This window comes from Arabidopsis lyrata, assembly GCF_000004255.2.
Source record: "Arabidopsis lyrata subsp. lyrata unplaced genomic scaffold ARALYscaffold_3, whole genome shotgun sequence".
Taxonomy (NCBI): Eukaryota; Viridiplantae; Streptophyta; class Magnoliopsida; order Brassicales; family Brassicaceae; genus Arabidopsis; species Arabidopsis lyrata.
The window spans coordinates 1066668-1094032 of record NW_003302553.1 but is presented as its reverse complement, the minus strand read 5'-3'; the positions used below and the strand labels follow the sequence as shown (position 1 = coordinate 1094032).

Genomic DNA, 27365 nt, shown 5'->3' with positions numbered 1-27365 from the left:
AAATCGGAATAAAAGCCCCATTTCACACCCATAAACTTCATTCAAGCCAGTTACCCATAAACCTAATTTCCGATGATGTCGCTGAGAAATGTTGGGGGGATTAATATTTATAAGAAAATAGGCCAAATATGTAATAATAGGCCAAATCTAAGCGGGATGGTGGCAAAAGAAAATGCACAATTAAGCGAATTTCAAAAAGAGCTTGTAGTAATGGATGAGGGATTAAAACGAGACTACAAAAACGATGAATTAAACCACTAACTATGCATAGAAACTGGTGTTGCAGATGCTTCCAAACACGTTACAAATGCATTTGAAAAGTTTCTAGAAGAGTCTAGAAAGGCAAGAGAAAGAGGATGTGATGATGATGATGATCATGTGATACCAACAGAATCACATTCAGAAGCATCAAATGCTGCTCCTGAACCGAAAAGGCAAACGTCTTTTTTCAATAATTTTTTTTTTTTGCTTTGTTCGCAAGAATATAAAATTTAGTGAGAATTTAGTCAAGATTAGATTACAATTCGTTTATTTATTGTGGACAAAATAAACCCAAAACAAATTGGGCTAAAGCCCAATATGATAGGCGAATAAAAAGACCATAAACTCTAGCTAGGGCCCATTCGTAATATAATATTTTACTTTACCCCTTTTCGAAGAAATCCGAGAGACCTGTCGAAAACCTAATTCCCGATCATGCCGGTGAATCTTGGATCCATCGTTTCGCAGTATCGCCGCCTTGTCGGTGGTAGATCAATCGGGTATCGTCAAGCTAGAGGATTATGTTCATCGATTGGTAGAAACGGTAACGTTCTCTGATTACGCATCTGAATATTTTCGCAAGCTTTCTATTACCGGATCGTCGTGACGTGTTTAGTATACGGAGCAGGAGAGGCTGTCGGCGTGCAGGGGCTCATATTGCGAGGTATAGCTCTGGCTACGGGATATAGCTTAGGTATGGAGAAAGAGAGAATGATTTTGTTTCCTCGACGAGCCGAATTATTTATTTTGTTGTTTTTATTGTTATTGTTGTTGTTGTTGTTGTTGTTGTATTAAGGTATTATTTTACCGGGCCGTGGCGATAGTGCACAGGTATTTGAGGAGAAGCTGATGAAGGTAAAAACGGAATCAAAAAGCACTTTGAATGACATTATTGAGTATCATTATATCCTCATCACCGTCTTTGTGTTTTTAGGATGTGAGGGCGACTGAGGAACTCTTTGATCAAATTGATTCACGAGCTGGTTCGGTGTCTGACCGAAAATTCTAATTGTTTTGAAGCTTTGTATTCGGTCATTGTGGAATAAGGCAGACATAAATTAAGGAATTGCTTTTGTTCAAAATGCATGTAAACTATATGTGTATGGAAAGTCTTTTGTTTCAAATGCTAACATTAATAAGTAGACTGACGCATAATTTTCTGATTGTAATCAATAAGGAGCTTGTCTTATGGGTAACAACACTTCCTCTATGATGATTTCACTTCTTTATATAAATATTTATTCATAATAAGTTACAAATTACAATAGTCTCCCAAAGAGGAGAACTTTATGCTATGATGATTTCACTTCCTTATACATTGATAACAAGTTTTAGTAGTCTCCCAAAGAGTTGAACCTTATGCTTGCTGCATATAGAATTAGTTTTACTTCTTGTAAGGAGAGAGAAGAAATAGAAATGTGGACAAGTAAATGTTTCAGGACTAATCATTGATCGAGAGGAAAATAATCCCTTGGCAACTCTTCATTTTGTTCAAATGATTTCTTAACCTCACAATTTTAATTGGGAGATAGAACAAAAACTAGTAGTGGAATCAGTCGTCATATCTTTTGCCTTAGTTTCACCAACAAATTTTTATGAGAACATGTCCAGGATCCTGCCAAGAAAAAAGCACCTTAAAACTTGTTTTTATCCAAATCATCTTCTTTGCTTCGAACACGCAAAATGATACTTATGTTGATTTGTGTTTCGTGGGTTAGTATATCCTAGTACCAAGAATATTAATATCTCATACTGTATTGCTTTTGAGCTCATCGGTTTTTTCTTGGTTTTGATCTCCTTGCTGCGCCGCTATCTTTGCTTTCTTTTTCTTCTTAGATAATCCCAATCTTTCTGCTACTAGTGTTTGCATATACCTTCCTGCTTTGAATTTCATCTCCATTCCAAATAATACATGTCATTGTTACCAGCATCATTGAACTCCCAATAACTTACCTTAATCAAGTTGATTTGTATCCAAATGTAGGAGCTCATTTTATGAGTATGTATTATAGTCGTGCTTCTGACAATAACCACATAACTTGTCTAATATGCAAAGGAGGACTTTGGCATTCCTTTTCTCTTCTAGCCAACCAACCTTACATCCACCCAAAGTTGTCAAGTATAGAACTTGGTTGTTCTGTTGATTTATTTCCTCTTTCAAATATTTGAATTTGAATTTCCAAACTCTTTATTGTCTGCTCTTTTGCTGAAACTTTTGCCTTCTCATAGTCATTCTGTCGAACACCTGGTGGTCAGAAAGATCGCTTGTACCAGGAGAGTAAACATGCTCCGTTGCTGCAACATTTTCGAGGATTAACAGACTTGAATCCGTAACCACGTTATGTTCTTGCACATCAATGCAGATTCCACTTCCTCAATCAAAGATCAATGTGGTTAGATATAGCTATATCTGATATCTTTGGCTCCTTGCCTTTCGTCTACTCTACTTATAAACTCTCATCTGTTGTAGATAATTTTGTTTTGTGAAGATTACTACTGGTTGATTTTCTCTTAATTTGGTTAATCAGATGGAAAAAAGCAAAGACAATGTTAACAATGAAGCTAAATGAAGATGAGTGGTTAGAATACGAGAATGTGATGCAAGATGTTGTGAAAACAAGTGGGCTTAATAAGAGCATATTTTATGATCTTAGAGGTAATCATGACATTTTTGGTGTTCCGGCTGTTGGTTCATCTGTTGATTTCTTCCCAAAGTATAGCATCAATGGACAGATGGAAAGGAAAGGAAATGTTAACACCATAACTGTTGAGGTCGGTTACGCTCTCCCAACTTGGTCTATAGTTGATTCATTTGGTTGAGATCATTGATTGTTTTAAGTTAGGTTGGTGAATGAGTGATTTGCATTTGACTCAAGCCCTGGATTGACAATCTGGTCATGGAAGCTCCAATAAGAAAACATGGAGGTGATTCTTCTTCTTCCGGGGCAACACTCTTTTCACTTCCATGGAATTATAGGGCCTTTGAAGACCCCTTACCTGATAGATTTTAGCTGCAAATAGAAGTCACTGACATTAAAGGCAGATTAACTTTATCAGAAATGTGACCGTATTCCATCAATGGTCTAAGCTCTAAAGTTTCATGGACGTGGAATGAGTTCCTTGTCATGGGCCGCCAATAGGCGACATTATATATTACCCGATTCTTTGGCTTCCTCTATATAGTTTTTTTCTCGTTTTTCTTATCCCCAAATGCATCATCACCGTTTTCAAGAAGCAGTACACTCTCAAGAAGTTCATTGCCAAGAAAAGACCAATCACACTTGTACTGTGGATTCTCCAATACCTCTGCAGAATGCCTGTGGTTTGGTTCGGTTACATGGCATACTTGTTCTATCTCATATTCTTTCCTTGGTTCTCGGGTGAAGTGTATACTGATTCCGGAAACAGAACATACATGACTATTATTGGCTGGGTGGTGACAAGCTCAGGCGCAGATAGGCAACATGAATACTGTACATTGGACAACCTGATGTAATGGTTCTGCTGATCCCACACATGGTATTTGTTGTCATCCCCAGTGTCTTGGTTGTATGTTGTCTGGTTGCTGAGAGAGAGATCTACAAAGAGAGATGTCTCTGGTATGAATGAGGATGACCATGACCGGGGAAGGAAGAAGAGATCACAACGCCGCTCGCTGTTATTCTCTAACATAAGACTGTTTCGGAAATAGCTCTTGCTCGCTTCATTGGCTCTATATTGGAAGCCTTTCAAGGTACCGCTTCTATATTAACTCATGATTCATTTATTTCCATCTTGCATTGGCAAAAACCTGCAATCATGTTCATCTGTTCTCTGTTTTTGTTTTTTCTGCATTAGCTTCTGAAGTATTTTTTGTTTCTCTTGACAGAATTGCTGGGCTATATAGCTAGAGCTTATGAGAGGAATGTGGTTCATTTTCCGGGTTACAGTCTTGTAGTTCCATTGTTGCTACTCTATGTTATCTGCAAAACCCATCCATAAAGTTCCATGAGATTTGAAAAGAATGACCTGTGGAAGTTTTGGTGTTTTATGATTGATAGATTATTAGGAAACACATTTAGGGGTTTTCGTATGAGTTGTTTGATAGAGTTGAACAATGGGAAGACTGAAGTCGAATTTGAGAGAGATTATTATATAAGTGGGTCTACCATTGGACAAAGATGTCTTCAGCAAGTATAATGAGTTTTTCTAAATGTGTACAATAAATAAAATTAAATCAACTAATTTTTTTTTTATAAATAATGTAATTTGGCATAGTGAATCACTTGTGAAGAAAACAAAGGTTTCTTGGTGGAAAAGTAAACACGCGATTGGAATTATATATGATCTAGGAAATCATGCAATTTAGATGAGAAGATTGAATTTATTAAAGAAGTGTGTATGAGGTAATTGAGTAAAAAATTGGTGTTTGACGATTTTACATAAAATATTGAAGGCTAATAAAATTAATATGGGTATATAATATAGATTTTGTAATAATCTGTTTAATTGAGCAGTAAGTGGAGCCAACCTATTGACGAAAGAAACAATTAAACTCTGAACAAATTGGGCTAAAGCCCAATATCATAGGCGGATAGAAAGTTTAGGTAGGGCCCATTCGAGTGTATAAAAGAAGTGTTTTCATTTGTGAAGAAATCAGAGAGACCGTAACCGGATCAATCAATTTCTCCCTTTTTTCTTTGCGAAGTAAAAACCGGATCAATCAATTTGGAAACCTAATCTCCTAATTCCGATGATGCCGCCGAGAAATGTGGGATCTCTCGTCGTTGCGCAGGTAATGTAATGTGATAACGAATCTTCCTTATTTAGTTTCCTTTTTCGTTTTCCCATTATATTTTGTAAAATCGATTTGACCTAAAACTGAGTTTTACAGTATCACCGTCGTCGCTGTGGATCTCGATACTTTTCCGGTAAGCCTCCTCACAAACCAATAAAGGATATGAAGGAAGAGTTTCAAGGTGTGGTCGATAGTAGGTCTAGGCAAGCCGTAGACGGCATGGCCAAGAGATTTCCAAAGCTATTTGAAATAAGTTCACGAGCTCTCACATTCATCTACGGAGGCAGAGGTAAAATTGTTAACACGTCCGCCGGTCAACCAATTGTTGCTGAGAAGAAGGTATTCAGTGAAGAGCAAACACGTGAAGAAGTGGCTCGCGGACTCTCTATCTGTGTGGGTGTTGCTTCCGCTCAAATAGCGAAAATGTCCTTCCAATTTCTGACTAACGAGAACAATGAGGAAACAAATTCTGTGGTCCAAGACGTAAATGTTAGTGGTAATTGAGTTTGGTCACATATTTAACATATATTAATATATGTATGAATGTGTATTAACGGGTGTGTGTTAATGAGTTGTGTTATTAAGTTGTCGGTTTCCACAAGTTACGAACGGTTACGACCGTACGACATGTATATAAGTGAATGAGTGTTGTTGTAATAAAACAACAAGTTTCAGTTTAATAAAAAGTTTTCTATTTCGTTCTTGTCTTCTTCAAAAGAGAAGAGATATTATCTCTTACTCTGTTCTTCAATCTCCCTCAATTATCCAACAGTAAAGGGCATGAAAGGTGATATCATATCTCTCAAAACAGAACTTACGGTGAACAAAGAAAACAACCATATAGAGGTTGAGAAGCTCAAAAGAGAGGTTACGGTGAACAAAGAAAACAACCAAAGAGAGGTTGAGAAGCTTACAACAGAGGTTAGACTGAACAAGGAAGACAAAGAAAGAGAGGTTGAAAAGATCAACCTTCAGCTTCACAGTTTCCGTCAGTTTCTTTCCAACCACGTCCTTATCCCGATTCATCAGGTACAGTTATTGAATTTTCAAGCATAACCCCATATATAAAAGACTTTTGATCTATTTTTAACTCTCTGTTTCAGCGCAACCCTGTCACGGCTAAGGTTGAGGAGAACCTGCAGTTGTCACGCCTCCAAGATTACATGGCTCGACTCCGAAGGTAAACACGCTAGCTGGTTTGAGAGAATTTTCTTTTGCGTACAATATCAGGGATGGTTTTTGCAATGTTGGGCCTCCCTTAAAACAATATTAGATATGTTTGTGTTGTTTTGTTTTTGAATGTGAGACCATCTTTTCAGATTTCGCTTGCACCTTAAAACTATATAGATGTTTGTGTTGTTTCGTTTTTGGACGTGAGACCATTCTCAAACTTGGCTTGCACCATCATGATACTCATTCCCAAAATCATGAACACAAACAAACCCAGAAAATACAAATTCCGGCCGGTTATATAACCTCTATCTAGCGCAACAGATTTGCATGCCATGCCTCAAAACCGAGAACATCTCATTTCAACGAAACCGCAGTGGACAAAGACGGAAAGAGATGATAAAACTCCTTATCCTCTGTATCGATTCGAGCAGAGAGGACAATAGCAAGCCAAGCACTGGTTCTCTCAGGCCTGTAAAATCGCAAAACGCCATCGGTCACTCGAAGGCTTTTGCCGTTTATCACTACTGGATGTTTTTCTGGATGCTATTGACCAAGAAGCCAGCCTTTTCGTGAACAAATCTCCAAGGAAGCAATCAAAACTGTCGTTCACTTGCAAGCCAAGCAACCAAATGCACCCTTGGTAATAAATAACAACAATACATAACGTTGTTTATTATTCAAAATTCAAATGAATCGGAAGGTTGTTTGGTTTTCTGTGGTATGTGGCCGAAAACTCAAAAACGACGAGATTAAACCCAAAACAAAAATATTGGTATTTGGGCTTAAAGCCCATAAAACTGGCGGATAAAAAAAGAGCATCAACTCTCTCTAGTCAGGGCCCATATATAATTTATTAAGACCACCGAATGAATGAGAATCCTCTTGTGTCTGTTTTCTTTTACTTTACCCCTTTTGAAGAAATCAGAGAGACCTGTTTCGTCGAAAAACCTAATTCCCGATCATGCCGCCGAATCTTGGATCCGTCGTCTCGCAGTGTTGCCGCCGCGTCGGTGCTAGATCCATTGGGCGTCCTCAAGCTCGAGGATTCTGTTCACCGCCTGGCAGCAACGGTAACGTTCTCTGATCCCGCATCTCGATTTTTTCGCAAGGGATCTTCGTGATGTGTTTTGGATGTGTTATTTCAGGAGAAGAGAAAGCCGTGGCTACGGGCTTTAAGAGTTTGGGCTTTTCTGCGAAGAATATTCGGGTTTTTAGCTCATGGATGTTGAGTGGATATGTGATTAACTTTGTCTATGGTAATGTTGAGATTGTCCGTATATTACTTTGAGAAGAAGAAAACAAATTTCATTTGTGATTACTTATTTTCTTCATACTACAGAAATGCACGCCTTAATAAAAGTCAAGCAAAGGGTGGATGCTAAATGGAAAGATCTACGTCGGGTATGAATTGTTTTTTGTTTTTGTTAGTTTGTAAATTTATTAAAGTTCGAAATCAAAAGAAAACTAAACTCGAATCTACATCTGTGCGTTTTTCTGTGCAGCGTGCTTGATTCGCTTCTTCCATTCCCCAATGGTATGAATTCAGATGAGAAGTTCGTGTTAAGTAATTAAAATTAATGGATGGTTGTGTTATTGCATATTATAGTTGTCTACTTTTTTTGGTTTGTTTTGTTTATGTGTTGTTGGGATGTTTGATTTTATCTCTTCTGAAACTTATCAATAGCTATTCTATCAATAACCTGTTCGTTTCTGGTTTTTATCTCTTCTCAAACTTCATGTTTGATGTTTGATGTTTGATTGATTGGTCTTTCCTGCAATATGGCTCTCATAGAGCTTTGTCAATTTAGGGACTCTAGTATCTTATGGCTCACTAATATTTTTGTAAAATGTACTTACTACTCTCCCTATCTTTCTTCATATCAATAAGAATACATTCATTGTTACAGTTAAGCTTATTAATTACTTATATCAAATAAAACAATGTATTAATTAGAGGTAAAATAGCACTTTAATTGTTTTCTTAATTTGTATGAAATAACCTAGAACTAATAACACATATTATTAATTATTCCATTTAACTAATATTCCATCTAATTACAAATTGATTTTTCGTATTAATAAAAAGGCACGTACGGAGACGTGCTATAGACTATAGTTTTAGCAATAATAATTGGTCAACACCTAATTCCATCTACTACATTGTTATTTTCATAGATAGAGAAGAGACTAATAAGTAATAATATTCAATGTATATCGCCAATAACCTTATTAATTTTCCTTTGATAAATGATAATGGTAGAAAGAGTTATGGGAAGCTCATGTATTTACATAAACTGTCAATTTGAAAACGTTTTTCCTCTGCACTAAATAAAAAACGAGTAATTCTTCTGCCACCTCACCGACCGTGAGAAAAAACAAATGCGATTATATCCATTCACCGAGTTGATTCAAATGTATATGATTACTAGTGATCTCTTTAATACAAAAAAATAAAATAAAAAGTATTACATGTAAAAGTTTGAAACTATACCATTTATGTGATTTACTAATCATACAATAAGGCGTTTACCAGTATAATAAGGCTACCATTTACACGGGACACAGCTAATTAAGAGAGATAGACAGAGAGAAAAATAAAGAGAAGTATGGGGGAGGAAACGAGCTCTGGTGGTGGCTCATCTTCTTCTCCTATCAAAACCGTCGTCGTGTTGGTTCAGGAGAACAGGTCGTTCGACCACATGTTAGGTTGGTTTAAGGAGCTAAACCCGGAAATCGATGGAGTATCCGAATCCGAACCAAGATCCAACCCAATTTCTACATCTGACCCGAACTCTGCTCAAGTCTTCTTCGGCAAAGAATCTCAGAACATTGATCCTGATCCCGGTCACTCTTTTCAGGTACACATCCGGTTTATCCGTTTCAATAACCGTACCGAATATAGAAAATATGTATACACTTCTTAACCGGTCTGGTGAACGTAAATTTCTTCTTAACCGGTCAAATTGATGAAGTGGTTTATCTACGATCTTTGAATTTCAGGCGATCTACGAACAAGTGTTTGGAAAACCATTCAGCGACGAGAGTCCGTACCCGTATCCGAAAATGAACGGGTTCGTACAAAACGCAGAGGCGATAACAAAAGGGATGTCGGAGAAAGTAGTGATGCAAGGATTTCCGCCGGAGAAACTTCCGGTATTCAAGGAACTAGTTCAAGAATTCGCCGTCTGCGATCGGTGGTTCTCGTCGTTGCCGTCGTCGACGCAGCCTAACCGACTCTACGTCCACGCAGCGACATCAAACGGTGCGTTTAGTAATGACACTAACACGCTTGTCCGTGGGTTTCCTCAGAGGACAGTCTTCGAATCACTTGAAGAGAGTGGTTTCACGTTTGGGATTTATTACCAATCTTTTCCTAATTGCCTCTTTTACAGGTAAGTAGTACTTCTAGTTCTTTTGAAAATTAGATAAGAAAATTATAAAAGTAAAATTCAAAGCTACGAATTATTATGATTTAATGTTGGAAAAAATCGACTAAGAGTATATAGTAATATAGTATAAGAGAAAACATATGGATTACTTAATGATGAACCGATGAATTATATGTAATGACACCTTTATATATATATATATATAAAGAATCGTAATGACATCTGGATTGCAATATCTAGTTGATTGCTCCGTGATTGAATTTTTATTTTTTTATTTTTGTTGAATACTAAGAAAACGCCACATGGTTGGAATTTTATCGATTTGTAGTTTATGGAAAGTGGAGTTGCTTCTCATATTATTGATTTAGAAGAAGAAAAAAAAAAAGAGAAATTTTCTTAAAGAATTATCAAAAAACAACGGGATTACTTAATCGGATCACTCAGAGATTCGATTTTTGAAAAAAATAAATAAAAAAATAAATCATAATTAGGTTTCGCATGTGTCCAAACTGTATACGGAACAATTTACGTCCATTTAATGCGTTTTAAACTCATTAATCGTTTAAATTTAAATTAACTCTAAATCAGGAACATGAGGAAATTGAAGTACGTGGACAACTTCCATCAATACCACTTAAGCTTCAAGAGGCATTGCAAAGAAGGGAAGCTTCCAAACTATGTGGTCATAGAACCAAGATACTTCAACATTTTGTCGGCTCCAGCAAATGATGACCATCCCAAAAACGACGTTGCTGAAGGCCAAAATCTAGTCAAAGAGATCTACGAAGCCTTAAGAGCTAGTCCTCAGTGGAACCAGATTCTCTTCGTTGTTGTTTATGATGAACATGGTGGTTACTATGACCATGTCCCTACTCCAGTCACTGGTGTCCCAAATCCTGATGGTCTTGTTGGACCCGAGCCCTATAACTTTAAGTTTGACCGGCTTGGTGTTAGGGTTCCTGCATTGCTAATCTCGCCTTGGATCGAACCTAAAACGGGTACGTATGTTTTTAAATTGGAAGGAGTTGTGTTAGTTTAGTGTGGTAAGTGTCACGTTGGTCGAAACCGGTTATTGATTCTTCCTTAGTCGTAATACTGTCGATTCGTTTTTTGGTTCTAGTCCATCTGGCTCGCATATAGTAAACAATTTGGCCGATAAAAATTGTTTTTGTATGTAGATGGTTCGTATCAATTGCTCGATGATCTTATCATATAATTTACTGTTCATGACGTGATCTTGTAGTGTTACACGAGCCAAACGGACCAGAGCCAACATCGCAGTTTGAGCATTCATCAATTCCGGCAACACTGAAAAAAATATTCAACCTTAAGAGCTTTCTTACAAAGCGTGACGAATGGGCTGGAACATTCGACGCTGTCATCAACCGGACCAGCCCAAGGACAGACTGCCCTGGTAACTATCGGTTATCTAGTTGGTTATATAGTCCATATTAAACGCAATTAATGATTTTTTAGATTATTACATAGTTACATTACCGGAACTTCCAAGGGCAAGAGACATAGACATTGAAACACAAGAAGAAGACGAAGATCTCACTGATTTTCAAATAGAATTGATTCAAGCAGCTGCTGTACTAAACGGAGATCATATCAAAGACATTTACCCGTTTAAGCTCGCGGATAACATGAAGGTTTTGGATGCGGCTCGGTACGTAGAAGAAGCTTTCACTAGATTCCATGGTGAGTCCAAGAAGGCTAAAGAAGGAGGCCTTGATGAGCATGAGATCGTTGATCTTTCTAAAGGATCTACTCGTCACTCGTCTCCTAAATCTTTCGTTCAGAAGTTTTTCTCTTGTTTGATTTGTGATAATTGAATTTGAGTTTAACAAAAGATTTGATCTTTCTGAGATTTGGTCTACTTCTCGGATTTTATATGAAGATCGTTTGTACTTTGATATTAGTTTGTTTTTGATTTCAAAGTTTTATGTTCTTAAACCAGTATATTTCCGGATGACACTAGGATTTAGGACTAGTCCAGTGCAATTTAATTTAAGACCAGACATTAAACCGAACAAGAAAGTCAGAAACAGAGTGTTTTAACGAAACAACAGAGGATTCAACAAAACAGAGGAAAAACAGAACAAACAGAGGATTTAAAGGGAACAAAAGCAAATTCTAACAAAACAAAATAGTGATTATCTGTTATTTGTAGAGATGGTAAGTCTTCTTCCTCTTCTTGAAATGACAATTGCAAGCATCCATGGTAGAAGAAGTCATACAACCAAACTTCCTCTTTACTTCTCTCCACACACTTGTCTTCTTCTTCTCGCAATAAACAACACATTCAAGATTATCAATCTTTCTTTTCTTGCTATAGTCAGGTTCTATCTCGAGCTTTAACAACTTCTTACTCATACTCTCCACTTCATCATCTTCATGTACCTGATCCTGTGTTTTCTCCTCTACTACACCTTTCATTTCTCTAGCCACCTTATCGCGAATCTGCATCTGAGAAACAAATAAAACTTGCATAACAATCCGCAATGGAAGCTTCTCGTTCTTTGAAGCATGTTCACAAGCCTCGGGCGAAAGTTTCTTACATTCAAGAAATCTACAAGCTTCCATCTTCTCCGATTCAATCAAATCTCTATGCCTCTCCAAGAAAGCATCAATCGCTCTGTATATTCCATCGGAGTAACTCAGCACATCACAAGACGCAGCAACCGCTATTTCTGCTAATTCCTTGAATGTTCCTACCCTTAAATCAGCATCACTCGCAGCAGCCTCCAACAGAAACTCTTCCAACATTCTCGCTACACTCACAAACCGCGAAAGATCCGAGACACTATAGTTACTATAGAAGCTCTTGAGAATGGTTTTCAAGAGCTCGATGTCATAAGATCCATCTTCTGTTGGTGATAGAATCAGGAGATCTTTTGCTCTAGCCATGTCGAGCTGGTTACTGATCCTAACTTCAAACCCTTTTCGGCAATCAGAGCAAGCATCAAGAAAAATCGATTCTTTCAGAGATTTGAACAGAAATCCACACGAGATTATTCCTCTTTCGTGAGGCAAAAGCTTCTCAACAGCTTCAATTACTTCTCTCTTGTTCCTTGAAACGCTTCCGTCATCTTTCTCGAAAACCCATCTTTTTGCGTAATTGCAGACCGATGCTACAAATTTTTCTATCGAGACATTGTGCTTACTCAACTCTAGAATCAAGGGTTCATATAACCGAAGTGGTAATGTAATCAAATCTTGGAGCAACCTAGTATCGTTGAGAGCCTTTTCGACAAGAGAATCTAAGAAAACTTCGATGAGTCCAACATCAGCTAGTTTGTCCAGAATCTTATCGCTGCAGATACGAAGAGCTTTCACGGTTTCATTACAGCTCATGAGAACTCGTTGTTCCAAGAAAGTTACTGCCTTGTTCAACAAGTTGTTAGAGCTATGATCATCGCTCATATCTAGGTAATAAGCAATGCATAGCACAGAGACGATGTTGTCAGCTGATAAATCGATTTTGTAGCCATAGCAGAATCTAGTCACGAGGTGGAAGATACTCGGGTTGATGTCCATGTCTCTGAGGATCCAACGCAGTTCATGGAGCTTGTTACACTCGAGTAATGTCGTCACTTTCGCCGATCTCTTAGCTAAAGTCTCCTAAATAAACACCAACGTCAAAAATCAAAACCCTCGAAATCAGAAGTAACCACAAAAAGAGACAAATCTCAGCGAAATCGGATTCAAAAGCCTACTTTGTGAAGATGAAAATGGACGCCTTTCACATAGAGGTCAAGATCTGGTGACTTTGAATTTCTACAAACGATTAACATTAGGTTTAATAAATATTTCACATAAAATTAACACGAATATTGGAAGAGATTAAGAGTCTTACTGGTTCGATGGGTTCTTCAAAGATCTATTTGACATTTTGTAGTAGCCTTTCTACAGAATGAAGAGATTGTATATGTTTGGGAACACTAATATACGACTGTAACTTGTTGTCCAAGGAACAGAAGCTTGTTTTTGACGTGGTTCTGCAACAATGGAGAAAAAAACCAGAGAACAAGACAAATTAAAAGCATTCCTCAATACTGAAGATTAAATCAAAAGTTAAAAGAAAAAAGAAAAAAAGAGACGTTAGAAGAAAAAGTGTGGTTCTTGCTGAAATTTAGGAACTACTGTTATGATATTGTGGGATTTCTCAAAGAAAAAGTAAAATATCGAAACTCTTCCTTTAGCGATATTACTGGGCAAATTATAAATAAATCTTATTCAATAAAAGATATTTTTTTAATAATCAAAAAATAAATACAGATTTTTTTAATATAAAACAAAAACTGACTTGCATGAATACAAGATTACTTGGTAAATTATTAATAAATCTTATACTATAAAAGAACCTTTTTATCAAAAAAATGGAAATACACAAGATTATTAAAAAAAATTGACTGAATATTTAGGAAATGATAAATAGAATGTATTCGGCCACAATCGAAACAACAAACATAAACCAAACAACTTCCGGTTCAGTTGATAGCAGATTGTCAATAACCTCTTGGCAACTTCAAGAGTTCTAAGATCATTTAGCCTAAAAATTTGCAGTGGCCAACTTTTGCACCGCTGAGTGAAAGGCTAAATTTTAAATTTTACCAATGAAGACTATTCAAATCAAAGTTTTACCAATGAGAAAGAAAGCAAATGGAATAAAAAAACATGATTATTTATTAAATTTTTGAATTTCATTTATCAAATTAAAAAATCAGTTTCTTAATCAAAGTAGTTTCAAAATTGAAAATCAAATTTTAGTAATCAAAAAACAAAATCAAAATCAAAAATCAAGCCGGAAAAACATTTTGGGTTTTTGGTTTGGTTTGCACGGTTCTTTGGAGGTGCTTTATAATGTTTTATGAGGGGCATATCCATTATAATTACGTCTTAGTGTAGTGGCATATGACGCTCTACTGGAGCTCTCCCAATTTCGAGTTAGGCCCACTTGACCATATTAGGAACCACGCAAAGGTCATTGCAAAAGTTTTACCATTTGATAAAATCAAAGAAAAGTAAATATTCGTAAGGTTACCTTGCGATTGGGCTGTACGCCTGTATCTTCCTCGTCTCTTGAATTTCTTAACATAACCCAAGTTTCTCTAAGTCTCTTGAGTAAATTTAACTATCTGTTTCACTGTTTCAGCGCAACTCTGTGACGGCTCAAGTTGAAGAGTATTTGCAGTTGTCACGCCTCCAAGATTACATGGTTCGACTTCGAAGGTAAACACCAAGCTGGTTTGAGAGATTTTTATTTTGCGTACAGAAATATGTGGGATGGTTTTTGCAATCTTGTTCTTCTTGGGCCTCCCTTAAAACAATATAGCTTCGTTCTCTACAGCTTCCAGAACATCTGATGAGTTTTTTACACTCTCACCAGTGAGAACGAGTGGACCATATAGATACAGAGAACTATCCCTAAGGAAGGAACATAACCACACCAAGAATACCAGGGTCAGCATATATAAAACCAAACAACAAATCTTTGTCCTGTCAACAAGACAACTAAAAGAAAGAATCAGGTTATACCTTTGGACTGAGAAACTGGAATCTCGGTAAAAGTTTAACTGCGGCGAACTAATGAATAGAGGTGATGAAGATGTAGTAGCCAATGATGAGTGCAAGATATTCTCTGGACACGCTGGATATACTGGCTCTATAGGGGAGAAATCATGAATATAGCGATGAACTGGAGAACCCTGCAATGAGAGAATCTATAACTCATTGCAACTAATTCAACGATCCAGTTACAGGAAACAAAAGAACCACCACGTTAACCCTAATTTCAGGACTAACTAGTCAACGAAGACAAAGAAAAAGAGAGCTGAGCGAGAAAAGCAGTTACCGGAGACGACGGTTAAGGGTTAAATTTGTTTTAAATTTTAGTCAAAATCACTATTATTTTTTAAAAATGAATTTAAGTGTTAAATCTATATTACATGAGAACATACCGAACTTCAAACACCAAAACTTACGGACCAACTATAAACAGGATGCCTAGGCGGGGTTAGTTTTGACGTTTTTAAAATTTAACACTTAAACTAAAAAGTAATAGTAAAATTAACATGGTTTTTAGTTTAAAACATTATTTTCTTAAAGTATAAGATTTTTTATTTTTAATTTTTAAAAGTCTTAAAAATTTTTGTTAGTTAAATGTTTTAGTGAAAGTTTTAAACTAATTAGTTTTAGTTTTATTTAAAATAATTTGTAAAGAAAAGATAAAAAAAAAAAAAAAAAAGAATGAAGAAAGTAATACCTTGGATTTGGTAGCAAAGAAGGCCCAATACAAAAAAGCCCATCAGAAGCCTAGCGTGAGGCCACCGTGATTGATCGTCTCCATCTTGACTCTCATCTCTGCCGTACTTGGATTGTTTAATTGGTTTTCACTCTCAAAAGTTGATCGTCTTCAGTCTTCTTTGTTCCTCATGTTATAGTCCTCTAATCAAAAACCTTCTTAATTTAGATTTCCTCAATAATACTGAGTTTCTTTGTATACAAAACAGTCTCTGTTCCTAACATGTTCGCTACAGGCAATCTTGGTTTGTGGAGCAGAAGCCAGATTCTGAGGACTTGATTGATACAGCACAGGTTGACATCAATCTACCAATGCTGTGCTTTATGTGTCGAGAGTGAAGCAGCCTGATTCTGAGATCACAACATGAAAGCAGGAGCACATCGAGTACCTTAAACTGCTGCATTGAAACACCAATCTTATATGTAGAGGCAAGTCTGGTGTGGAGGAGGATAACATATTTTTGAAGACGACATATGTTGGAAGATTCTCAGACATTTCATCCTTTCTTTTTGTTGTCTTCTCTCTTGCAAACTCGTTAGTCCGTTTATAGGTTGCTTTGATATCTTAATGTTATTGACTAAATCAGTTTCAGATAAAACTAATAATGCAGTGGAAGGATTGGCATTGCTTCTTCTTATACGAGATTCCGTGTGTGTGTGTGGCGTTTGATGTCTCCTGTTGGAGTGTTTAGAGTGTTAGTGTTTAGTTATGTTCTTCGGTTGATCTGTTTTATTGTAGATCACACAAGTATGCAAAACAAATCTCTCCTCAGAAAGGGGATTTAAAAGAGAAAATGTAAACTATCGAAAAAATCAAACAACATAACTGGTTTACACAAGTCAATAAGAAGAAGATACATTGTTACAACTTCTACCAAGTAAGCAACAGATAACAACATAATTTTGGTATTGAATGAGTTTTTCTTATCCAAGTAATAACACACAACAGTAGAAGCAGAAGACGATTGTTCTTTTGTCTCTTTGATCTTAAACCGATTTCAAAGTCTTCTTCGCAATTTTCTCACCAATGTAAGTGAACCAGCCAGAGAAAGAGAAGTATGCACCAAGCTAATTGGGTTTAGGAACAACTTCAGCTGAACCATTGAATGAATGAAGAATCACACCAGCAAGAAAAGGCCCTACGGATCTGTGTCTATTTATTTCGAGAAACTTAGTGCAATATCTTTGTAAATGCAACATGTAGATATGTATCTATACACACCTCATTATCTCTAGGAGATCATAGAATGCATCGATGCAATGAACTGCTACTGGTTAGTTTAGTTCTTTTGAAAGTTCAAGCTGTGGGCGAAACACGACTAGCTGGTCCGAGTAATCAATTCCTCCTGCTAAGGGACCTTTGTCTAAACCAATCTGCAAAATCACATAAAATTTTATGAAGATGTTAATTTGATGAGATCTCAGCCAAAAGAGGTTTCAGTACACTCTAAAATATCATACATTACAATTTATACTTAATATTGAACCAACAAAATAAACATTTCAGAATTCAGAAAAAAAAAGTAAAGAGATAGATTTTAGTTTAGATGAATCAGAGATAAAGACACTAACTTCTCCAACAGCAGCAGTAGGGTGGTCTCAAAGAACTTCTTCAATGTGTTAAACCAATGAGGGCTTCTATTAGCAATAAACCTGCAAACCAAAAACATAGAAAAGAAAAGGATACGTCTACATTACCAAGGATGAAGTCCAAAGCAAGGAACAACAGAAGGATACGTCTCTCCCATCCCTGTCACCAAGTCCCAATTTTGCTGTCTCCATAACAAAACCCGTTTAAAATATGTATACATGACTATAGTAGATAATCGTGACTAAACGATCAGGAAAATTTGGGAAAATACCTCGGAGGTTCCATCGACTGCGAAATTGGTAACACCGACAGCTAAAGCAGCAGATATGAGCTGAGAGGCTTCGTCATGACCCTCTTGTCTTGGAGGTGACAATGAGCATCAAACAACTCCATTGTCTGTATCACAGTTGACGAAGCATGAAACATTAGATCTCCAGAACAACTCATTGTCTTTTGAGATTCCCGACGGTATTGGCAAGTTAGTCAATATATCAACTCTGTCTTTGAGCTTGAACAAGTTGTCTGGTGGAATTCCATTGTCCATTCAGAATCTGACAAATCTTGAAACCCTTGAGCTTGAGAATAACAATGGCTTGTCAGGTGAGATTCCCACATGGCTGTTTGGTCTTCAGAAGCTGAAGATATTGCGGTTAGGAGGAAACAAACTCCAATAGAACAAGAATGGCTCTCTCTATGCACAGTCTAAGTTAACACATCTGTCACTTAGATCTTGTGATTTAGAAGGAAAAATTCCGGATTGGCTCAAGAATCAAACAGCTCTTCTTTTCCTGGATCTGAGCATGAACAAACTTGAAGGAAGTTTTCCCCAATGGTTGGCTGATCTAAAAATCGAAACCATAATTTTTTCAGACTACAGACTCTCAGGTTCATTGCCTCCTAGTTTGTTTCAGTCTATAAGCTTATCGGTTCTTGCGCTATCAAGAAACAACTTCTCTGGTCAGATTCCTGATATGTTAGGAGAAACATGGGTCATGACATTGATGCTGACTGAAAACAACTTCTCAGGATCAAGGTATTGGATCTCTCTGAGAACAATCTTGATGGATTTCTCCCTTCATCTCTTGGGAATCTCAGAAGCATGAAATAATCTCTCCCGAGCTCGTCTTCGCCTTTGCCTTTCAAGTACAACTTCACTATCGAAATACACAACTTATCAGTGAACTGGAAGAATTCAAAACATGGTCTTGCCAACAGAAACCTCTACCTCTACACTCTGATAGAACTCTCCTAGAACAAGCTATTCGGAGAAGTTCCATATTCTTTAGGCAATCTCAAAAGCTGAAAGCTTTTAACCTCTCATACAACGACATCTCTGGATTGATCCCACAAAGTTTTGGAAATCTTGAGAAGGTAGAGATCTTAGACCTTTCACACAACAACCTCTCAGGCGAAATCCCGCAGACACTTTCCAAGCTCAGCAAGCTGAATGTATCGGAGTTGAAAAACAACAAACTTACAGGTAGAATCCCTGAGAGTCCTCAGCTAGACAGATTGAACGATCCAAACACTTACGCGAACAACAACAAACTATGTGGAATGCAAATCCAAGAACCATGCTCTACACAGACCAAGCAGCCAGAGGAAGATAAAGAGGAAACAGTGTTTTGATGGAAAGCTGCAGTCATAGGTTGTCCTTGTGGATTTCTAATGGCAGTTTTCTGAATGTATATGGTTGGCTATTTCAGCGATTAGTCACCACCCAGGCGACCTCTCAAGAACAGAGGACTGAAGAAATCAAAAACTCTGTTTTCTTAAAACGAGATGGAAGATTATTCAGATGCTGTAACAATGAAAAAAATACAAAAAAACAAAACAGTGTGTGAGCAATCCCTTTTGAAACCACAGTGGTCAATGAAGTGATGTTATCAAGAGAGTTAAAAAAAAGTATTGTCAAAATCACTTTCCAAAAAGTTGTTTTTGAATCCTCTATGAACACAGAATTGTTGAATGAAACTTTGCCAGCATACAAAATTCACAAAATATTTTTGGTGACATCAAAGGATTTCAAAAGAACCCAAAAACCTCAGAATAAGAGTCTCAATTGTATCTAAAAACACCAACTTTCATGAGATTGAAGAAATCTTAATTACATTCTCAGCTGGCAAATAATACAAACAAGCTCAAAATTTGTCTAAAAGTTTTTTCTAATCATCTGACTATCTTTTGTTTGACGGAAGTAGTAATTTTCATAATTCATTAGCTTCTTTCTTGTGAACAAAAAGTGAAGTAATAAATATTATCATAGGAAGGTAGGAGCTACATCTCTACTATTTTCATTATATTAGCCAATCAGATGGCTCCATGTCACACCCCTCTCTCACCCATCGCGCGATTTCACGCCCACTCTCACCACTCGCGAGTTGAGCGCGTGTCTCCGTTTTCTGTGGATGTAAACTAGACCTGGGCAAAATATTCGTTAGATCCGCTTCCATTCGATATTCATTTTGATTCGATTCGAAAAATCCGAATATCCGTAAAATTTTGAAGCAAAGCAAATAGGAAAACGTAGTATTCGTAAAAACCGGAGCAAATAACAAATATTGTTTTTCTAAAAGTCGGATATCCGCTTCGATCCATAATTTTCGATAAATAAAAAAAATATATATATATATATATCATAATATATATTTTTACTTGTATTTTGTAAACTCATTTTTTATCTTTCGGACCTTTGTTTGTGACATAATTTAATAGTTTTTATTAGTGAAGTGAAATTTATTATAAAATAAAAATTAATATCCCTTAAAAATAAAAAGTTGAAATCCTCCGACGATTTCTTTTTTCCAAATTTTATCTTTTTCTTCGTAGTTTTATACGCGAACGCTTAGCTTTTCAGGGTTTTAATAGGTGCAGAAGTATCAAAGCGGATATTCGCAAATATCACAAAAAAATCCGGATATTCGATATTCCGAATATCCGGAAATTTTTGGATCAAAGCAAATCACAAAATCAAGTATTCGGTTTAAACGAATCGAATAACGAATATCCTAAATTTTCCGGATATCCGCTTCGTGCCCATGCCTAGTGTAAACCCACCAAATCGCCTGTTTTGAAACACACTCGCTCCTTTCTAAAAAACCCTCGCGTGTCTTTTTTTTGGTTCTCAAACCTTATTAATTGCAATGTAAACCGACAATTCTAACTTCAAAACCAATGTAAGCCGAACCGAAATCAATTCTAATTTCAATACCATGTAAACCGAACCTAAATCAATTCTAATTTCAAAATCTATGTAAACCTAACCCCTCGTCCTCATCGGAATAATTTCTTCTCCCTCCCAAAGGGAAAGATTAGACAGCAAAAAGAGGAGAAATCAAACGTACCTCGAAGAAGAAGAGCGTTTCCGGAGCCAGGATTAGGTTCTACTTACCAAGCGCAGCTCCGGACATTATATGAGTTTGGGAGAACCATAACCAATTCTATGTACTAGTGACCTAAAGCCACAAAACAGAGTTACTACCAAAGGCCTTGATATCAATCAAACAATGCTTAATGAGTTAATGACTAACAAAATTGTGCAGTTTATTTTGCTTATTGGTATAAAGTCAACATTTGATCATCAGACTCAAAATTGTGCTTATATATTGGTATAAATTCAAAAATTGGTATAAATTCAAAAATTGGTCATCAGACTCAATAAAATGTTTGGGCAGATAATCATGAAGATCGCGTTTCCAAACCGGTTCAACTCCACCAAACAGGTAATCTGATAACTTCTCAATACCTGATGAGTCTTTTTGTGCTACCATGAGCTTCTTGTGTCCGGTGAGCTAAACATTGACGATAGACTTCCACTCGAGCAGTCCACAAACTGTTATCCCTGTCTCTATCTTTGTTGCTGCCATGTCTTGACGGAATTGCGGCCAAATTTCTTCTTTCCTTTGATTTCCGACCACCGGTCTCGGAGAATCTCTGTCAAAGAAGAGGATTTCCTCAGATATTACTAGTAAATTAACAAGAGTTGGGTTTTTATGATGTATGTCCTCTCTTTGTATTCACCTAGCATAAAGAAGCATGTATACTACATTTCGTCACCAACTCCGGTATTGAGCAGACTAAATCATGCACTTCTATCAATACTTTCCGTATTAATCTAACTTGTGTCCGATTGGTAAGGCGATGAAATGTTTACTAGATAATATAAGTATTACCTGTCTGAAGACATAGTCAATGAAGGCAGAAACATCTTCTTCTGGCTGATTTTATGCTGTCATTTTCTTTACTCCAGGATAATTGGAAGCAAGATTGAAGAAAAACATTGTTGGCACTGAAGTTTGGACCAAAAACAGATTCAGAGCTTTGGTCACACTTGTGTAAGCTTTTCAAACTTCTGAAGGAGTCTTTGTTGTCATACATCATCCTCTGCCTGTTCACTGAGGATTTCCCCATGAACGCCGCTGTTAGCACGTTAATGCTGCACCAGAACAATGATAAATCAAGCCAGAGTTATTTTAACAGACTTCAATTATTTTTCTGCAGCTTGTTCGAATCGAGACTTTATTCACACTAAAGAAGATGGGCTCTAAAGTTGCAGGTGCTTAGTGAAAAAAGTGGTCCATCTTCATCTCAGAAACAGAAGTCTCCAACACACAGATCATCTCACAACTTGGAAATGTATAAACTTTTTTGGTATATGATTGACCAAAGAATAAAGAGTTAAGCAAGACTTACCATACACGTCGTCCGTCAACAGACATATTTTTGACAGAAACCGACTCTGCCTGCATCCAGTTGTTCTTTGATCTGCGCAGTGAAAACCTCATCAACAAACATTTCTTCAAGCCTAAACACAAGCAATCAAATGCATGCCTCCTGGTTCATGATTTCTTCTAATGTGATCTTAGTTAGCTCAATGAAACCCAATTTCAACCATTTCAAATATATATATAATGTGGCAGCAACATCAATTCTAAAGAAGATCATAAGTTATGATTCCTAACAATGGAGAAAATACAAAATCTCACCTTTTTCTCCATGGATTGCATAAGGGTCTGATCAATAGATCCAGAATCATTAACTTGAGAAGCTCTAGTACTGAAAACCCTAAACACTCCATCAGAGCAAATCGGAAAAACAGAGCTAAAACAATGCGAATCGCTTTCTTAACGGCGTTTGATGAGACAGCCACAGGAAGCAAAGAAGAAGTAAAATGTACGGACGAGAAGCAGCCATTGCTGAGACTCTGAAATTCTTCAGAGAGCAATTTTTTAAAAAAGATCTCTTTTTTTTTTTGTGATTTTTTAATTGGGGACAAAAAAGTGATCTCAGCCGTTGGATGGAGTCCTTTTGCTTCACCGCAACTCAAAGAAGCGTCGTCACATCAATTCAATCGCACCGTCTAAAACAAGGCAAACCCAAAAAAAGGTTTCTTCTTCCTCTGTCAATCGTTCTCTCTTCTCTTCTCTCTGATATTCTTCCTACTCCCATATTCGAATTGTTTAGACAGGGAGATAGAGAGGAAGAGAAACGCCTAAGGAAAATGTCCAACACTCACACCGATGACTTAGACGAGCTTCTCGATAGTAAGTTTCCTCTTCAATTTGATCGGCGTTTACTCGAATTCTATCTAAATTTTGTTCATGATTGTTGCAAGGTTTTGTCTTTTAGGGTTTTTATTGATTCTGTGAGAATTTTGGGGTTTCTCTGTGGTTTTGTCTCTCAGGTGCATTGGATGATTTCAAAGATCTCAATCTTTCTCAAAGGTTACTCCTTTCTCCTTTTTGTTTAGCTCCAAAGTCTCAAACTTTTTATATATGAACTGCTCTGTGTATATGTTTTTGATTGAGTTTAGAGACTTTCAATTCCTAAGTTAGAGATTTCTTTGTTTTTATTAACTTTGAGTCCTTTTCGGGATGTGCTGTTGTAGAAATCAAAGGGAAGCGCAAGAGGAGGAGAAGAAGAAGAAAGAAGAGACGGTTCTATTACCAAGTGGAGTTCAAGGTCTTGGAATGGGATTACCAGATATGAGAATCAAGAAGAAAGGAAAACAAAAGGTTTCCAAAGAGGATCATGTTGCTGAAGCTCTTGATAAGCTTAGGGAACAAACTAGGGAAACTGTCAAAGGATTGGAATCCATTTCTTCTAAGCAGCTGCCAGCTTCTGATGATGATGGAATGGTTGAGGATCTTCTCAAGCAATTCGAGGATCTTACTGGATCCCAGGTAAATAAATGCCCTGAAACTGAATCTGTCTCTACTTAATTGAATTGAAACTCGAAAGTATAGTCGTCTTTTATCTGATGCAACTATTGGACCGTCTTTACTTCACTACTAGAAGTAGATTTTAGCAGAACAATGTGATTTCTATTCTGCTGGATAATGTTGTCAGCGCGGAACAGATGTGTGATTCTTCTTCTCCTGTGTCTTCAAGGTTATGATTTAACTGCACTGTGTTAGATTGGTGGCTGTTTGGTAGAATTTGTTCTTTATGATATGTTAAGGTTATATCGAGCTCATTATCTACTTGGTAACTGTCTCTTTGTTGACTATCCTCTTGTTTTTTGCATAGGACTTGGAATCAATAGTCGAAACGATGATGCAACAGCTATTGTCGAAGGATATTCTTCACGAACCAATGAAGGAGCTTGGTGCAAGATATCCGAAATGGCTAAAAGAGAATGAAGCCAGTCTAACCAAAGAAGACTACAAACGCTATTCACAACAGTACAAACTAATAGAAGAACTCAATGCGGTATACGAGAATGAACCTAACAATTCATCTAAGATAATGGAGATCATGCAGAAGATGCAAGAATGCGGACAACCCCCAAGCGATATAGTTAAAGAGATTGATCCCGGGTTTGATTTCGCAAGTCTAGGCCAAATGTGAGTTCCTCTTTCCTCCTTTATATCTCATTTTCTCAATTAGGTTTGATCTTCCCGACCCGAAAAGAGAACCAATATTTCATGTTTATTTTATCCACAGATCTCCTGAGATGCTGGAGTCCTCACCAAATTGCTGTATAATGTGATGGGGCCAAACAGCTTCAAAAATTAATTATGTCGTTTTTATCTCTAGTGTAAAACTCAAAAGCTCTGTTTCAATTATGATTGGAATTTCACACAAAAAAAGTCTTATCTTGTTTATTGTCCTTTTTCTATGATTACAGCCAATCACACAAAATCACTCTGCCCAACTGAAAATACATTTTTCAAAGAAAGTTAAGCCAACTGTGTTTTTTCAAGCCAAAGCGTTCCTTTGCACATTTTATTTTGATTGGTGGAGAAAATACAAAAGTTATTCTTTTTCTACACGTAATATTGATGTGTTATCTTTATTGTCTAAAAATGTTTTAGGTTAATACACTCGAGACATTTTTTGGTTTTATGAGATTTCCAGTGTCCAATAAAAGATCTTAATACGAACCGTTAACAAAAAATCTCATAACACCAAACTAACATACTTAAAATGTGCAATATTATATAAGTAATTATATATATGTATGTGTGGTGAAGACCGTGTCTCATGCGATTCTATCAAAGTTTCAAAGTATGGACCATCAAGTGTCTCTGCCACAATCTACCACCACTGGTCTCTCTTTCAAGGTGCATCGCCAGCAGCCGGAGCTAATCACTCCGGCTAAACCAACACCACGAGAGCTCAAGCCTCTCTCCGACATAGATGACCAACAAGGACTAAGATTTCAAATTCCAGTTATATTTTTCTATAGACCTAACCTTTCAAGTGATCTCAATCCGGTCCAAGTGATAAAGAAAGCCCTCGCAGATGCGCTGGTTTACTACTATCCGTTCGCTGGTAGGCTCCGGGAACTTTCAAACCGGAAACTCGCAGTGGACTGCACCGGTGAAGGCGTTTTGTTCATCGAGGCTGAAGCTGACGTGTCCCTTACTGAGCTGGAGGAGGCTGATGCTCTTCTCCCTCCGTTCCCTTGCCTAGATGAGCTTCTCTTTGATGTGGAAGGCTCTAGTGATGTGCTTAACACTCCTCTGCTTCTCGTCCAGGTCAGTCCATGGGTCTAGCTTTTCTGTTACCTTAAAAGAGTTCACTTAAATTTTGTCTATAGAAAGAATGAAACAGAGTTTAGTTTGATTTAGAAGGAGGTTACGTGTAGGTCACGCGATTGAAGTGCCGCGGATTTATCTTTGCCCTCCGTTTCAACCATACCATGACCGATGGAGCAGGCCTGTCGCTCTTTCTGAAATCACTATGCGAGTTGGCGTATAGGCTTCACGCGCCCTCGGTTCCACCCGTATGGGACCGACACTTGTTGACTGTGAGTGCTTCGGAGGCGCGTGTGACACACACACACCGTGAGTATGAAGATCAGGTGGCAATCGATGCGGTCGACACTGGAGACCCTTTCGTTAGCCGGTCTTTCTTTTTCAGCGCGGAAGAGATCTCCGCCATACGGAAACTTCTTCCGCCCGATCTCCACAATACCTCATTTGAAGCTTTGTCGTCATTTTTGTGGCGTTGTCGAACAATTGCGTTGAATCCTGACCCCAACACTGAGATGCGACTAACTTGCATCATCAACTCGCGTTCCAAGCTTAGCAACCCACCACTATCGCGGGGTTACTACGGAAATGTGTTCGTCATTCCCGCGGCAATAGCAACAGCAAGAGATCTTATGGAGAAACCTCTTGAGTTTGCTTTGAGGTTGATACAAGAAACGAAGTCAAGTGTGACTGAGGACTACGTCCGCTCAGTGACTGCCCTAATGGCCACTAGAGGCCGGCCTATGTTTGTGGCAGCGGGGAATTACATCATATCGGATTTAAGACACTTTGATTTAGGAAAAGTTGATTTTGGACCGTGGGGTAAGCCAGTGTACGGTGGAACCGCTAAGGCCGGTATCGCGCTTTTTCCTGGAGTGAGCTTCTACGTGCCGTTTAAGAATAAAAAAGGTGAGACGGGTACCGTTGTGGCGATTAGCTTGCCGGTGCGGGCAATGGAGAGGTTCGTAGCAGAGCTAAATGGAGTGCTAATTAAACGTTTTTAAGTCTTCGCTCTAAGAGCTTAGTCGATACGTTATTAGTAATGTAGTAAATATTTCCTATCCTTTTCGACATCATCAGTAGTGTAGCAACTAATTTACTTGTTGCATATTTCAAGGATCAATCAAACTTTTTAGTTTTTCTGAAAAAATCTCATGTTTTGGTAGACGGAGGTATTTTTTAGAGCTTTCACGATCGTAGAAAATGTGAACAAACTTTCTAACCTACAAAATTTCTTTCTTCACTACTTGGCTCACGTGGCGACTTAAGTGACCTTTGCATTATCTCCATGGTCAAATAACAAAATTATTTATCAAAACCATTACTTGTTCGAATACGGATTAACGCAAATACTATCCATAACTAAATTATTTTTTATAGAGACACATATATTTTGGTCATAACATAAAAAAAAATTTCAATATCAATCCACTGATCAATTGGTTTTCAATTAAAGACACATGCATAAGATTTAAAGGTCAGATAATTGCACACCACCAAGACATTCTTCATAACGGCTCCAATTAGTTTTGATCTCATGGGTAGGATCGTGACACTCTCAAGAGCTTATCTTCTACTTAGAGTCCTACCAATTCATTTGGGAAATTTCTTGGATCTGAATAGGCTCATGGAAAATATTCGTGACTTTGTGCCACAAGATAGACTATCTAAACCAAATTTTGGAACATTGTTATCAACGACGAACATGATAAAAATAAATGAAAACAGTGAAAAAGCAAGCCATAAAAGTTGAATGAAGACACTTAAGAGCATCTCCAATGGTGAAAAACGATATAAGTTTCTCAAATATAATAATTTAATGTTTTTATAATAAATAAATTATTTGTTTGAATTTTAATTAATTAAAAAAAACTTTAACCAATCAAATG

General features: G+C 37.2%; 6 protein-coding genes, 1 long non-coding RNA gene and 1 pseudogene across 12 annotated transcripts; 5 read left to right on the top strand and 3 right to left on the bottom strand.

Moving 5' to 3' along the window:
- Positions 1 to 661: 661 nt before the first annotated feature.
- LOC9320456 lies at positions 662 to 1477 on the top strand. 4 transcript variants are annotated; one of them, XM_002884344.2, is made up of 4 exons: positions 662 to 805; positions 878 to 955; positions 1058 to 1116; positions 1196 to 1477. In XM_002884344.2, exons 1-4 carry the CDS (start codon positions 697 to 699, stop codon positions 1268 to 1270), a joined length of 321 nt encoding a protein of 106 aa, XP_002884390.1. In that variant the 5' UTR covers positions 662 to 696; the 3' UTR covers positions 1271 to 1477. The 4 variants fall into 4 exon arrangements, with proteins under 4 accessions (XP_002884390.1, XP_020885873.1, XP_020885874.1 ...); XM_021030214.1 differs by having other exon boundaries at positions 663 to 805; positions 878 to 925; XM_021030215.1 differs by having other exon boundaries at positions 664 to 805; positions 890 to 925.
- Positions 1478 to 2817: 1340 nt separating this feature from the next.
- LOC9320455 lies at positions 2818 to 4265 on the top strand (annotated as a pseudogene).
- Positions 4266 to 8714: 4449 nt separating this feature from the next.
- On the top strand, positions 8715 to 11540 carry LOC9318364 (non-specific phospholipase C3). 2 transcript variants are annotated; one of them, XM_021033235.1, is made up of 5 exons: positions 8715 to 9069; positions 9212 to 9603; positions 10189 to 10598; positions 10844 to 11014; positions 11077 to 11540. In XM_021033235.1, the coding sequence occupies exons 1-5, from the start codon at positions 8818 to 8820 to the stop codon at positions 11433 to 11435; spliced, it is 1584 nt and encodes a 527-aa protein (XP_020888894.1). In that variant the 5' UTR covers positions 8715 to 8817; the 3' UTR covers positions 11436 to 11540. The 2 variants fall into 2 exon arrangements, with proteins under 2 accessions (XP_020888894.1, XP_002884386.1); XM_002884340.2 differs by having other exon boundaries at positions 8717 to 9069; positions 11089 to 11540.
- A 65-nt stretch (positions 11541 to 11605) lies between these two features.
- On the bottom strand, positions 11606 to 13850 carry LOC9320452 (BTB/POZ domain-containing protein At3g03510). The gene is made up of 3 exons (XM_002882250.2): positions 13460 to 13850; positions 13320 to 13380; positions 11606 to 13224 (listed from the first exon to the last, which is right to left on the bottom strand). Exons 1-3 carry the CDS (start codon positions 13492 to 13494, stop codon positions 11764 to 11766), a joined length of 1557 nt encoding a protein of 518 aa, XP_002882296.2. The 5' UTR covers positions 13495 to 13850; the 3' UTR covers positions 11606 to 11763.
- A 2820-nt stretch (positions 13851 to 16670) lies between these two features.
- On the bottom strand, positions 16671 to 20537 carry LOC110230357 (uncharacterized metal-dependent hydrolase YabD). Its single transcript, XM_021033012.1, is given in 5 exon segments — positions 16671 to 17053; positions 17129 to 17280; positions 17479 to 17501; positions 17504 to 17678; positions 17769 to 20537. Coding segments are annotated over 4 exon segments (408 nt in total). The 5' UTR covers positions 17577 to 17678; positions 17769 to 20537; the 3' UTR covers positions 16671 to 16893.
- An 80-nt stretch (positions 20538 to 20617) lies between these two features.
- LOC9320451 lies at positions 20618 to 22724 on the bottom strand. 2 transcript variants are annotated; one of them, XR_002333462.1, is made up of 5 exons: positions 22483 to 22724; positions 22190 to 22261; positions 21670 to 21932; positions 21199 to 21430; positions 20618 to 20952 (listed from the first exon to the last, which is right to left on the bottom strand). It is a non-coding gene; the product is annotated as an uncharacterized LOC9320451 (long non-coding RNA). The 2 variants fall into 2 exon arrangements; XR_002333461.1 differs by lacking the exon at positions 20618 to 20952 and having other exon boundaries at positions 20991 to 21430; positions 22483 to 22721.
- Positions 22725 to 22767: 43 nt separating this feature from the next.
- On the top strand, positions 22768 to 24603 carry LOC9320450 (peroxisome biogenesis protein 19-1). The gene is made up of 5 exons (XM_021033010.1): positions 22768 to 23040; positions 23181 to 23220; positions 23385 to 23679; positions 24026 to 24342; positions 24443 to 24603. The coding sequence occupies exons 1-5, from the start codon at positions 22794 to 22796 to the stop codon at positions 24486 to 24488; spliced, it is 945 nt and encodes a 314-aa protein (XP_020888669.1). The 5' UTR covers positions 22768 to 22793; the 3' UTR covers positions 24489 to 24603.
- A 331-nt stretch (positions 24604 to 24934) lies between these two features.
- LOC9320449 ((Z)-3-hexen-1-ol acetyltransferase) lies at positions 24935 to 26626 on the top strand. Its single transcript, XM_002884337.2, has 2 exons — positions 24935 to 25479; positions 25590 to 26626. The coding sequence occupies exons 1-2, from the start codon at positions 25009 to 25011 to the stop codon at positions 26478 to 26480; spliced, it is 1362 nt and encodes a 453-aa protein (XP_002884383.1). The 5' UTR covers positions 24935 to 25008; the 3' UTR covers positions 26481 to 26626.
- Positions 26627 to 27365: the final 739 nt, after the last annotated feature.

Bases quoted from the DNA above. Each gene is read 5' to 3' on its own strand.
- LOC9320456 (XM_002884344.2), top strand. From the start codon at position 697: ATGCCGGTGAATCTTGGATCCATCGTTTCGCAGTATCGCCGCCTTGTC. The intron at 806-877 runs GTAACGTTCTCT...TGACGTGTTTAG, and splicing joins TTCATCGATTGGTAGAAACG to TATACGGAGCAGGAGAGGCT. The intron at 1,117-1,195 runs GTAAAAACGGAA...TTGTGTTTTTAG, and splicing joins TTGAGGAGAAGCTGATGAAG to GATGTGAGGGCGACTGAGGA.
- LOC9320450 (XM_021033010.1), top strand. From the start codon at position 22,794: ATGGAGTCCTTTTGCTTCACCGCAACTCAAAGAAGCGTCGTCACATCA. The intron at 23,221-23,384 runs GTTACTCCTTTC...GTGCTGTTGTAG, and splicing joins GATCTCAATCTTTCTCAAAG to AAATCAAAGGGAAGCGCAAG. The intron at 24,343-24,442 runs GTGAGTTCCTCT...TTTTATCCACAG, and splicing joins TTCGCAAGTCTAGGCCAAAT to ATCTCCTGAGATGCTGGAGT.
- LOC9318364 (XM_021033235.1), top strand. From the start codon at position 8,818: ATGGGGGAGGAAACGAGCTCTGGTGGTGGCTCATCTTCTTCTCCTATC. The intron at 9,604-10,188 runs GTAAGTAGTACT...ACTCTAAATCAG, and splicing joins CCTAATTGCCTCTTTTACAG to GAACATGAGGAAATTGAAGT. The intron at 10,599-10,843 runs GTACGTATGTTT...GTGATCTTGTAG, and splicing joins TTGGATCGAACCTAAAACGG to TGTTACACGAGCCAAACGGA.
- LOC9320452 (XM_002882250.2), bottom strand. From the start codon at position 13,494: ATGTCAAATAGATCTTTGAAGAACCCATCGAACCA. The intron at 13,381-13,459 runs GTAAGACTCTTA...AATCGTTTGTAG, and splicing joins TTGAAGAACCCATCGAACCA to AAATTCAAAGTCACCAGATC. The intron at 13,225-13,319 runs GTAGGCTTTTGA...GTGTTTATTTAG, and splicing joins TCCATTTTCATCTTCACAAA to GAGACTTTAGCTAAGAGATC.
- LOC9320449 (XM_002884337.2), top strand. From the start codon at position 25,009: ATGGACCATCAAGTGTCTCTGCCACAATCTACCACCACTGGTCTCTCT. The intron at 25,480-25,589 runs GTCAGTCCATGG...GGTTACGTGTAG, and splicing joins CTCCTCTGCTTCTCGTCCAG to GTCACGCGATTGAAGTGCCG.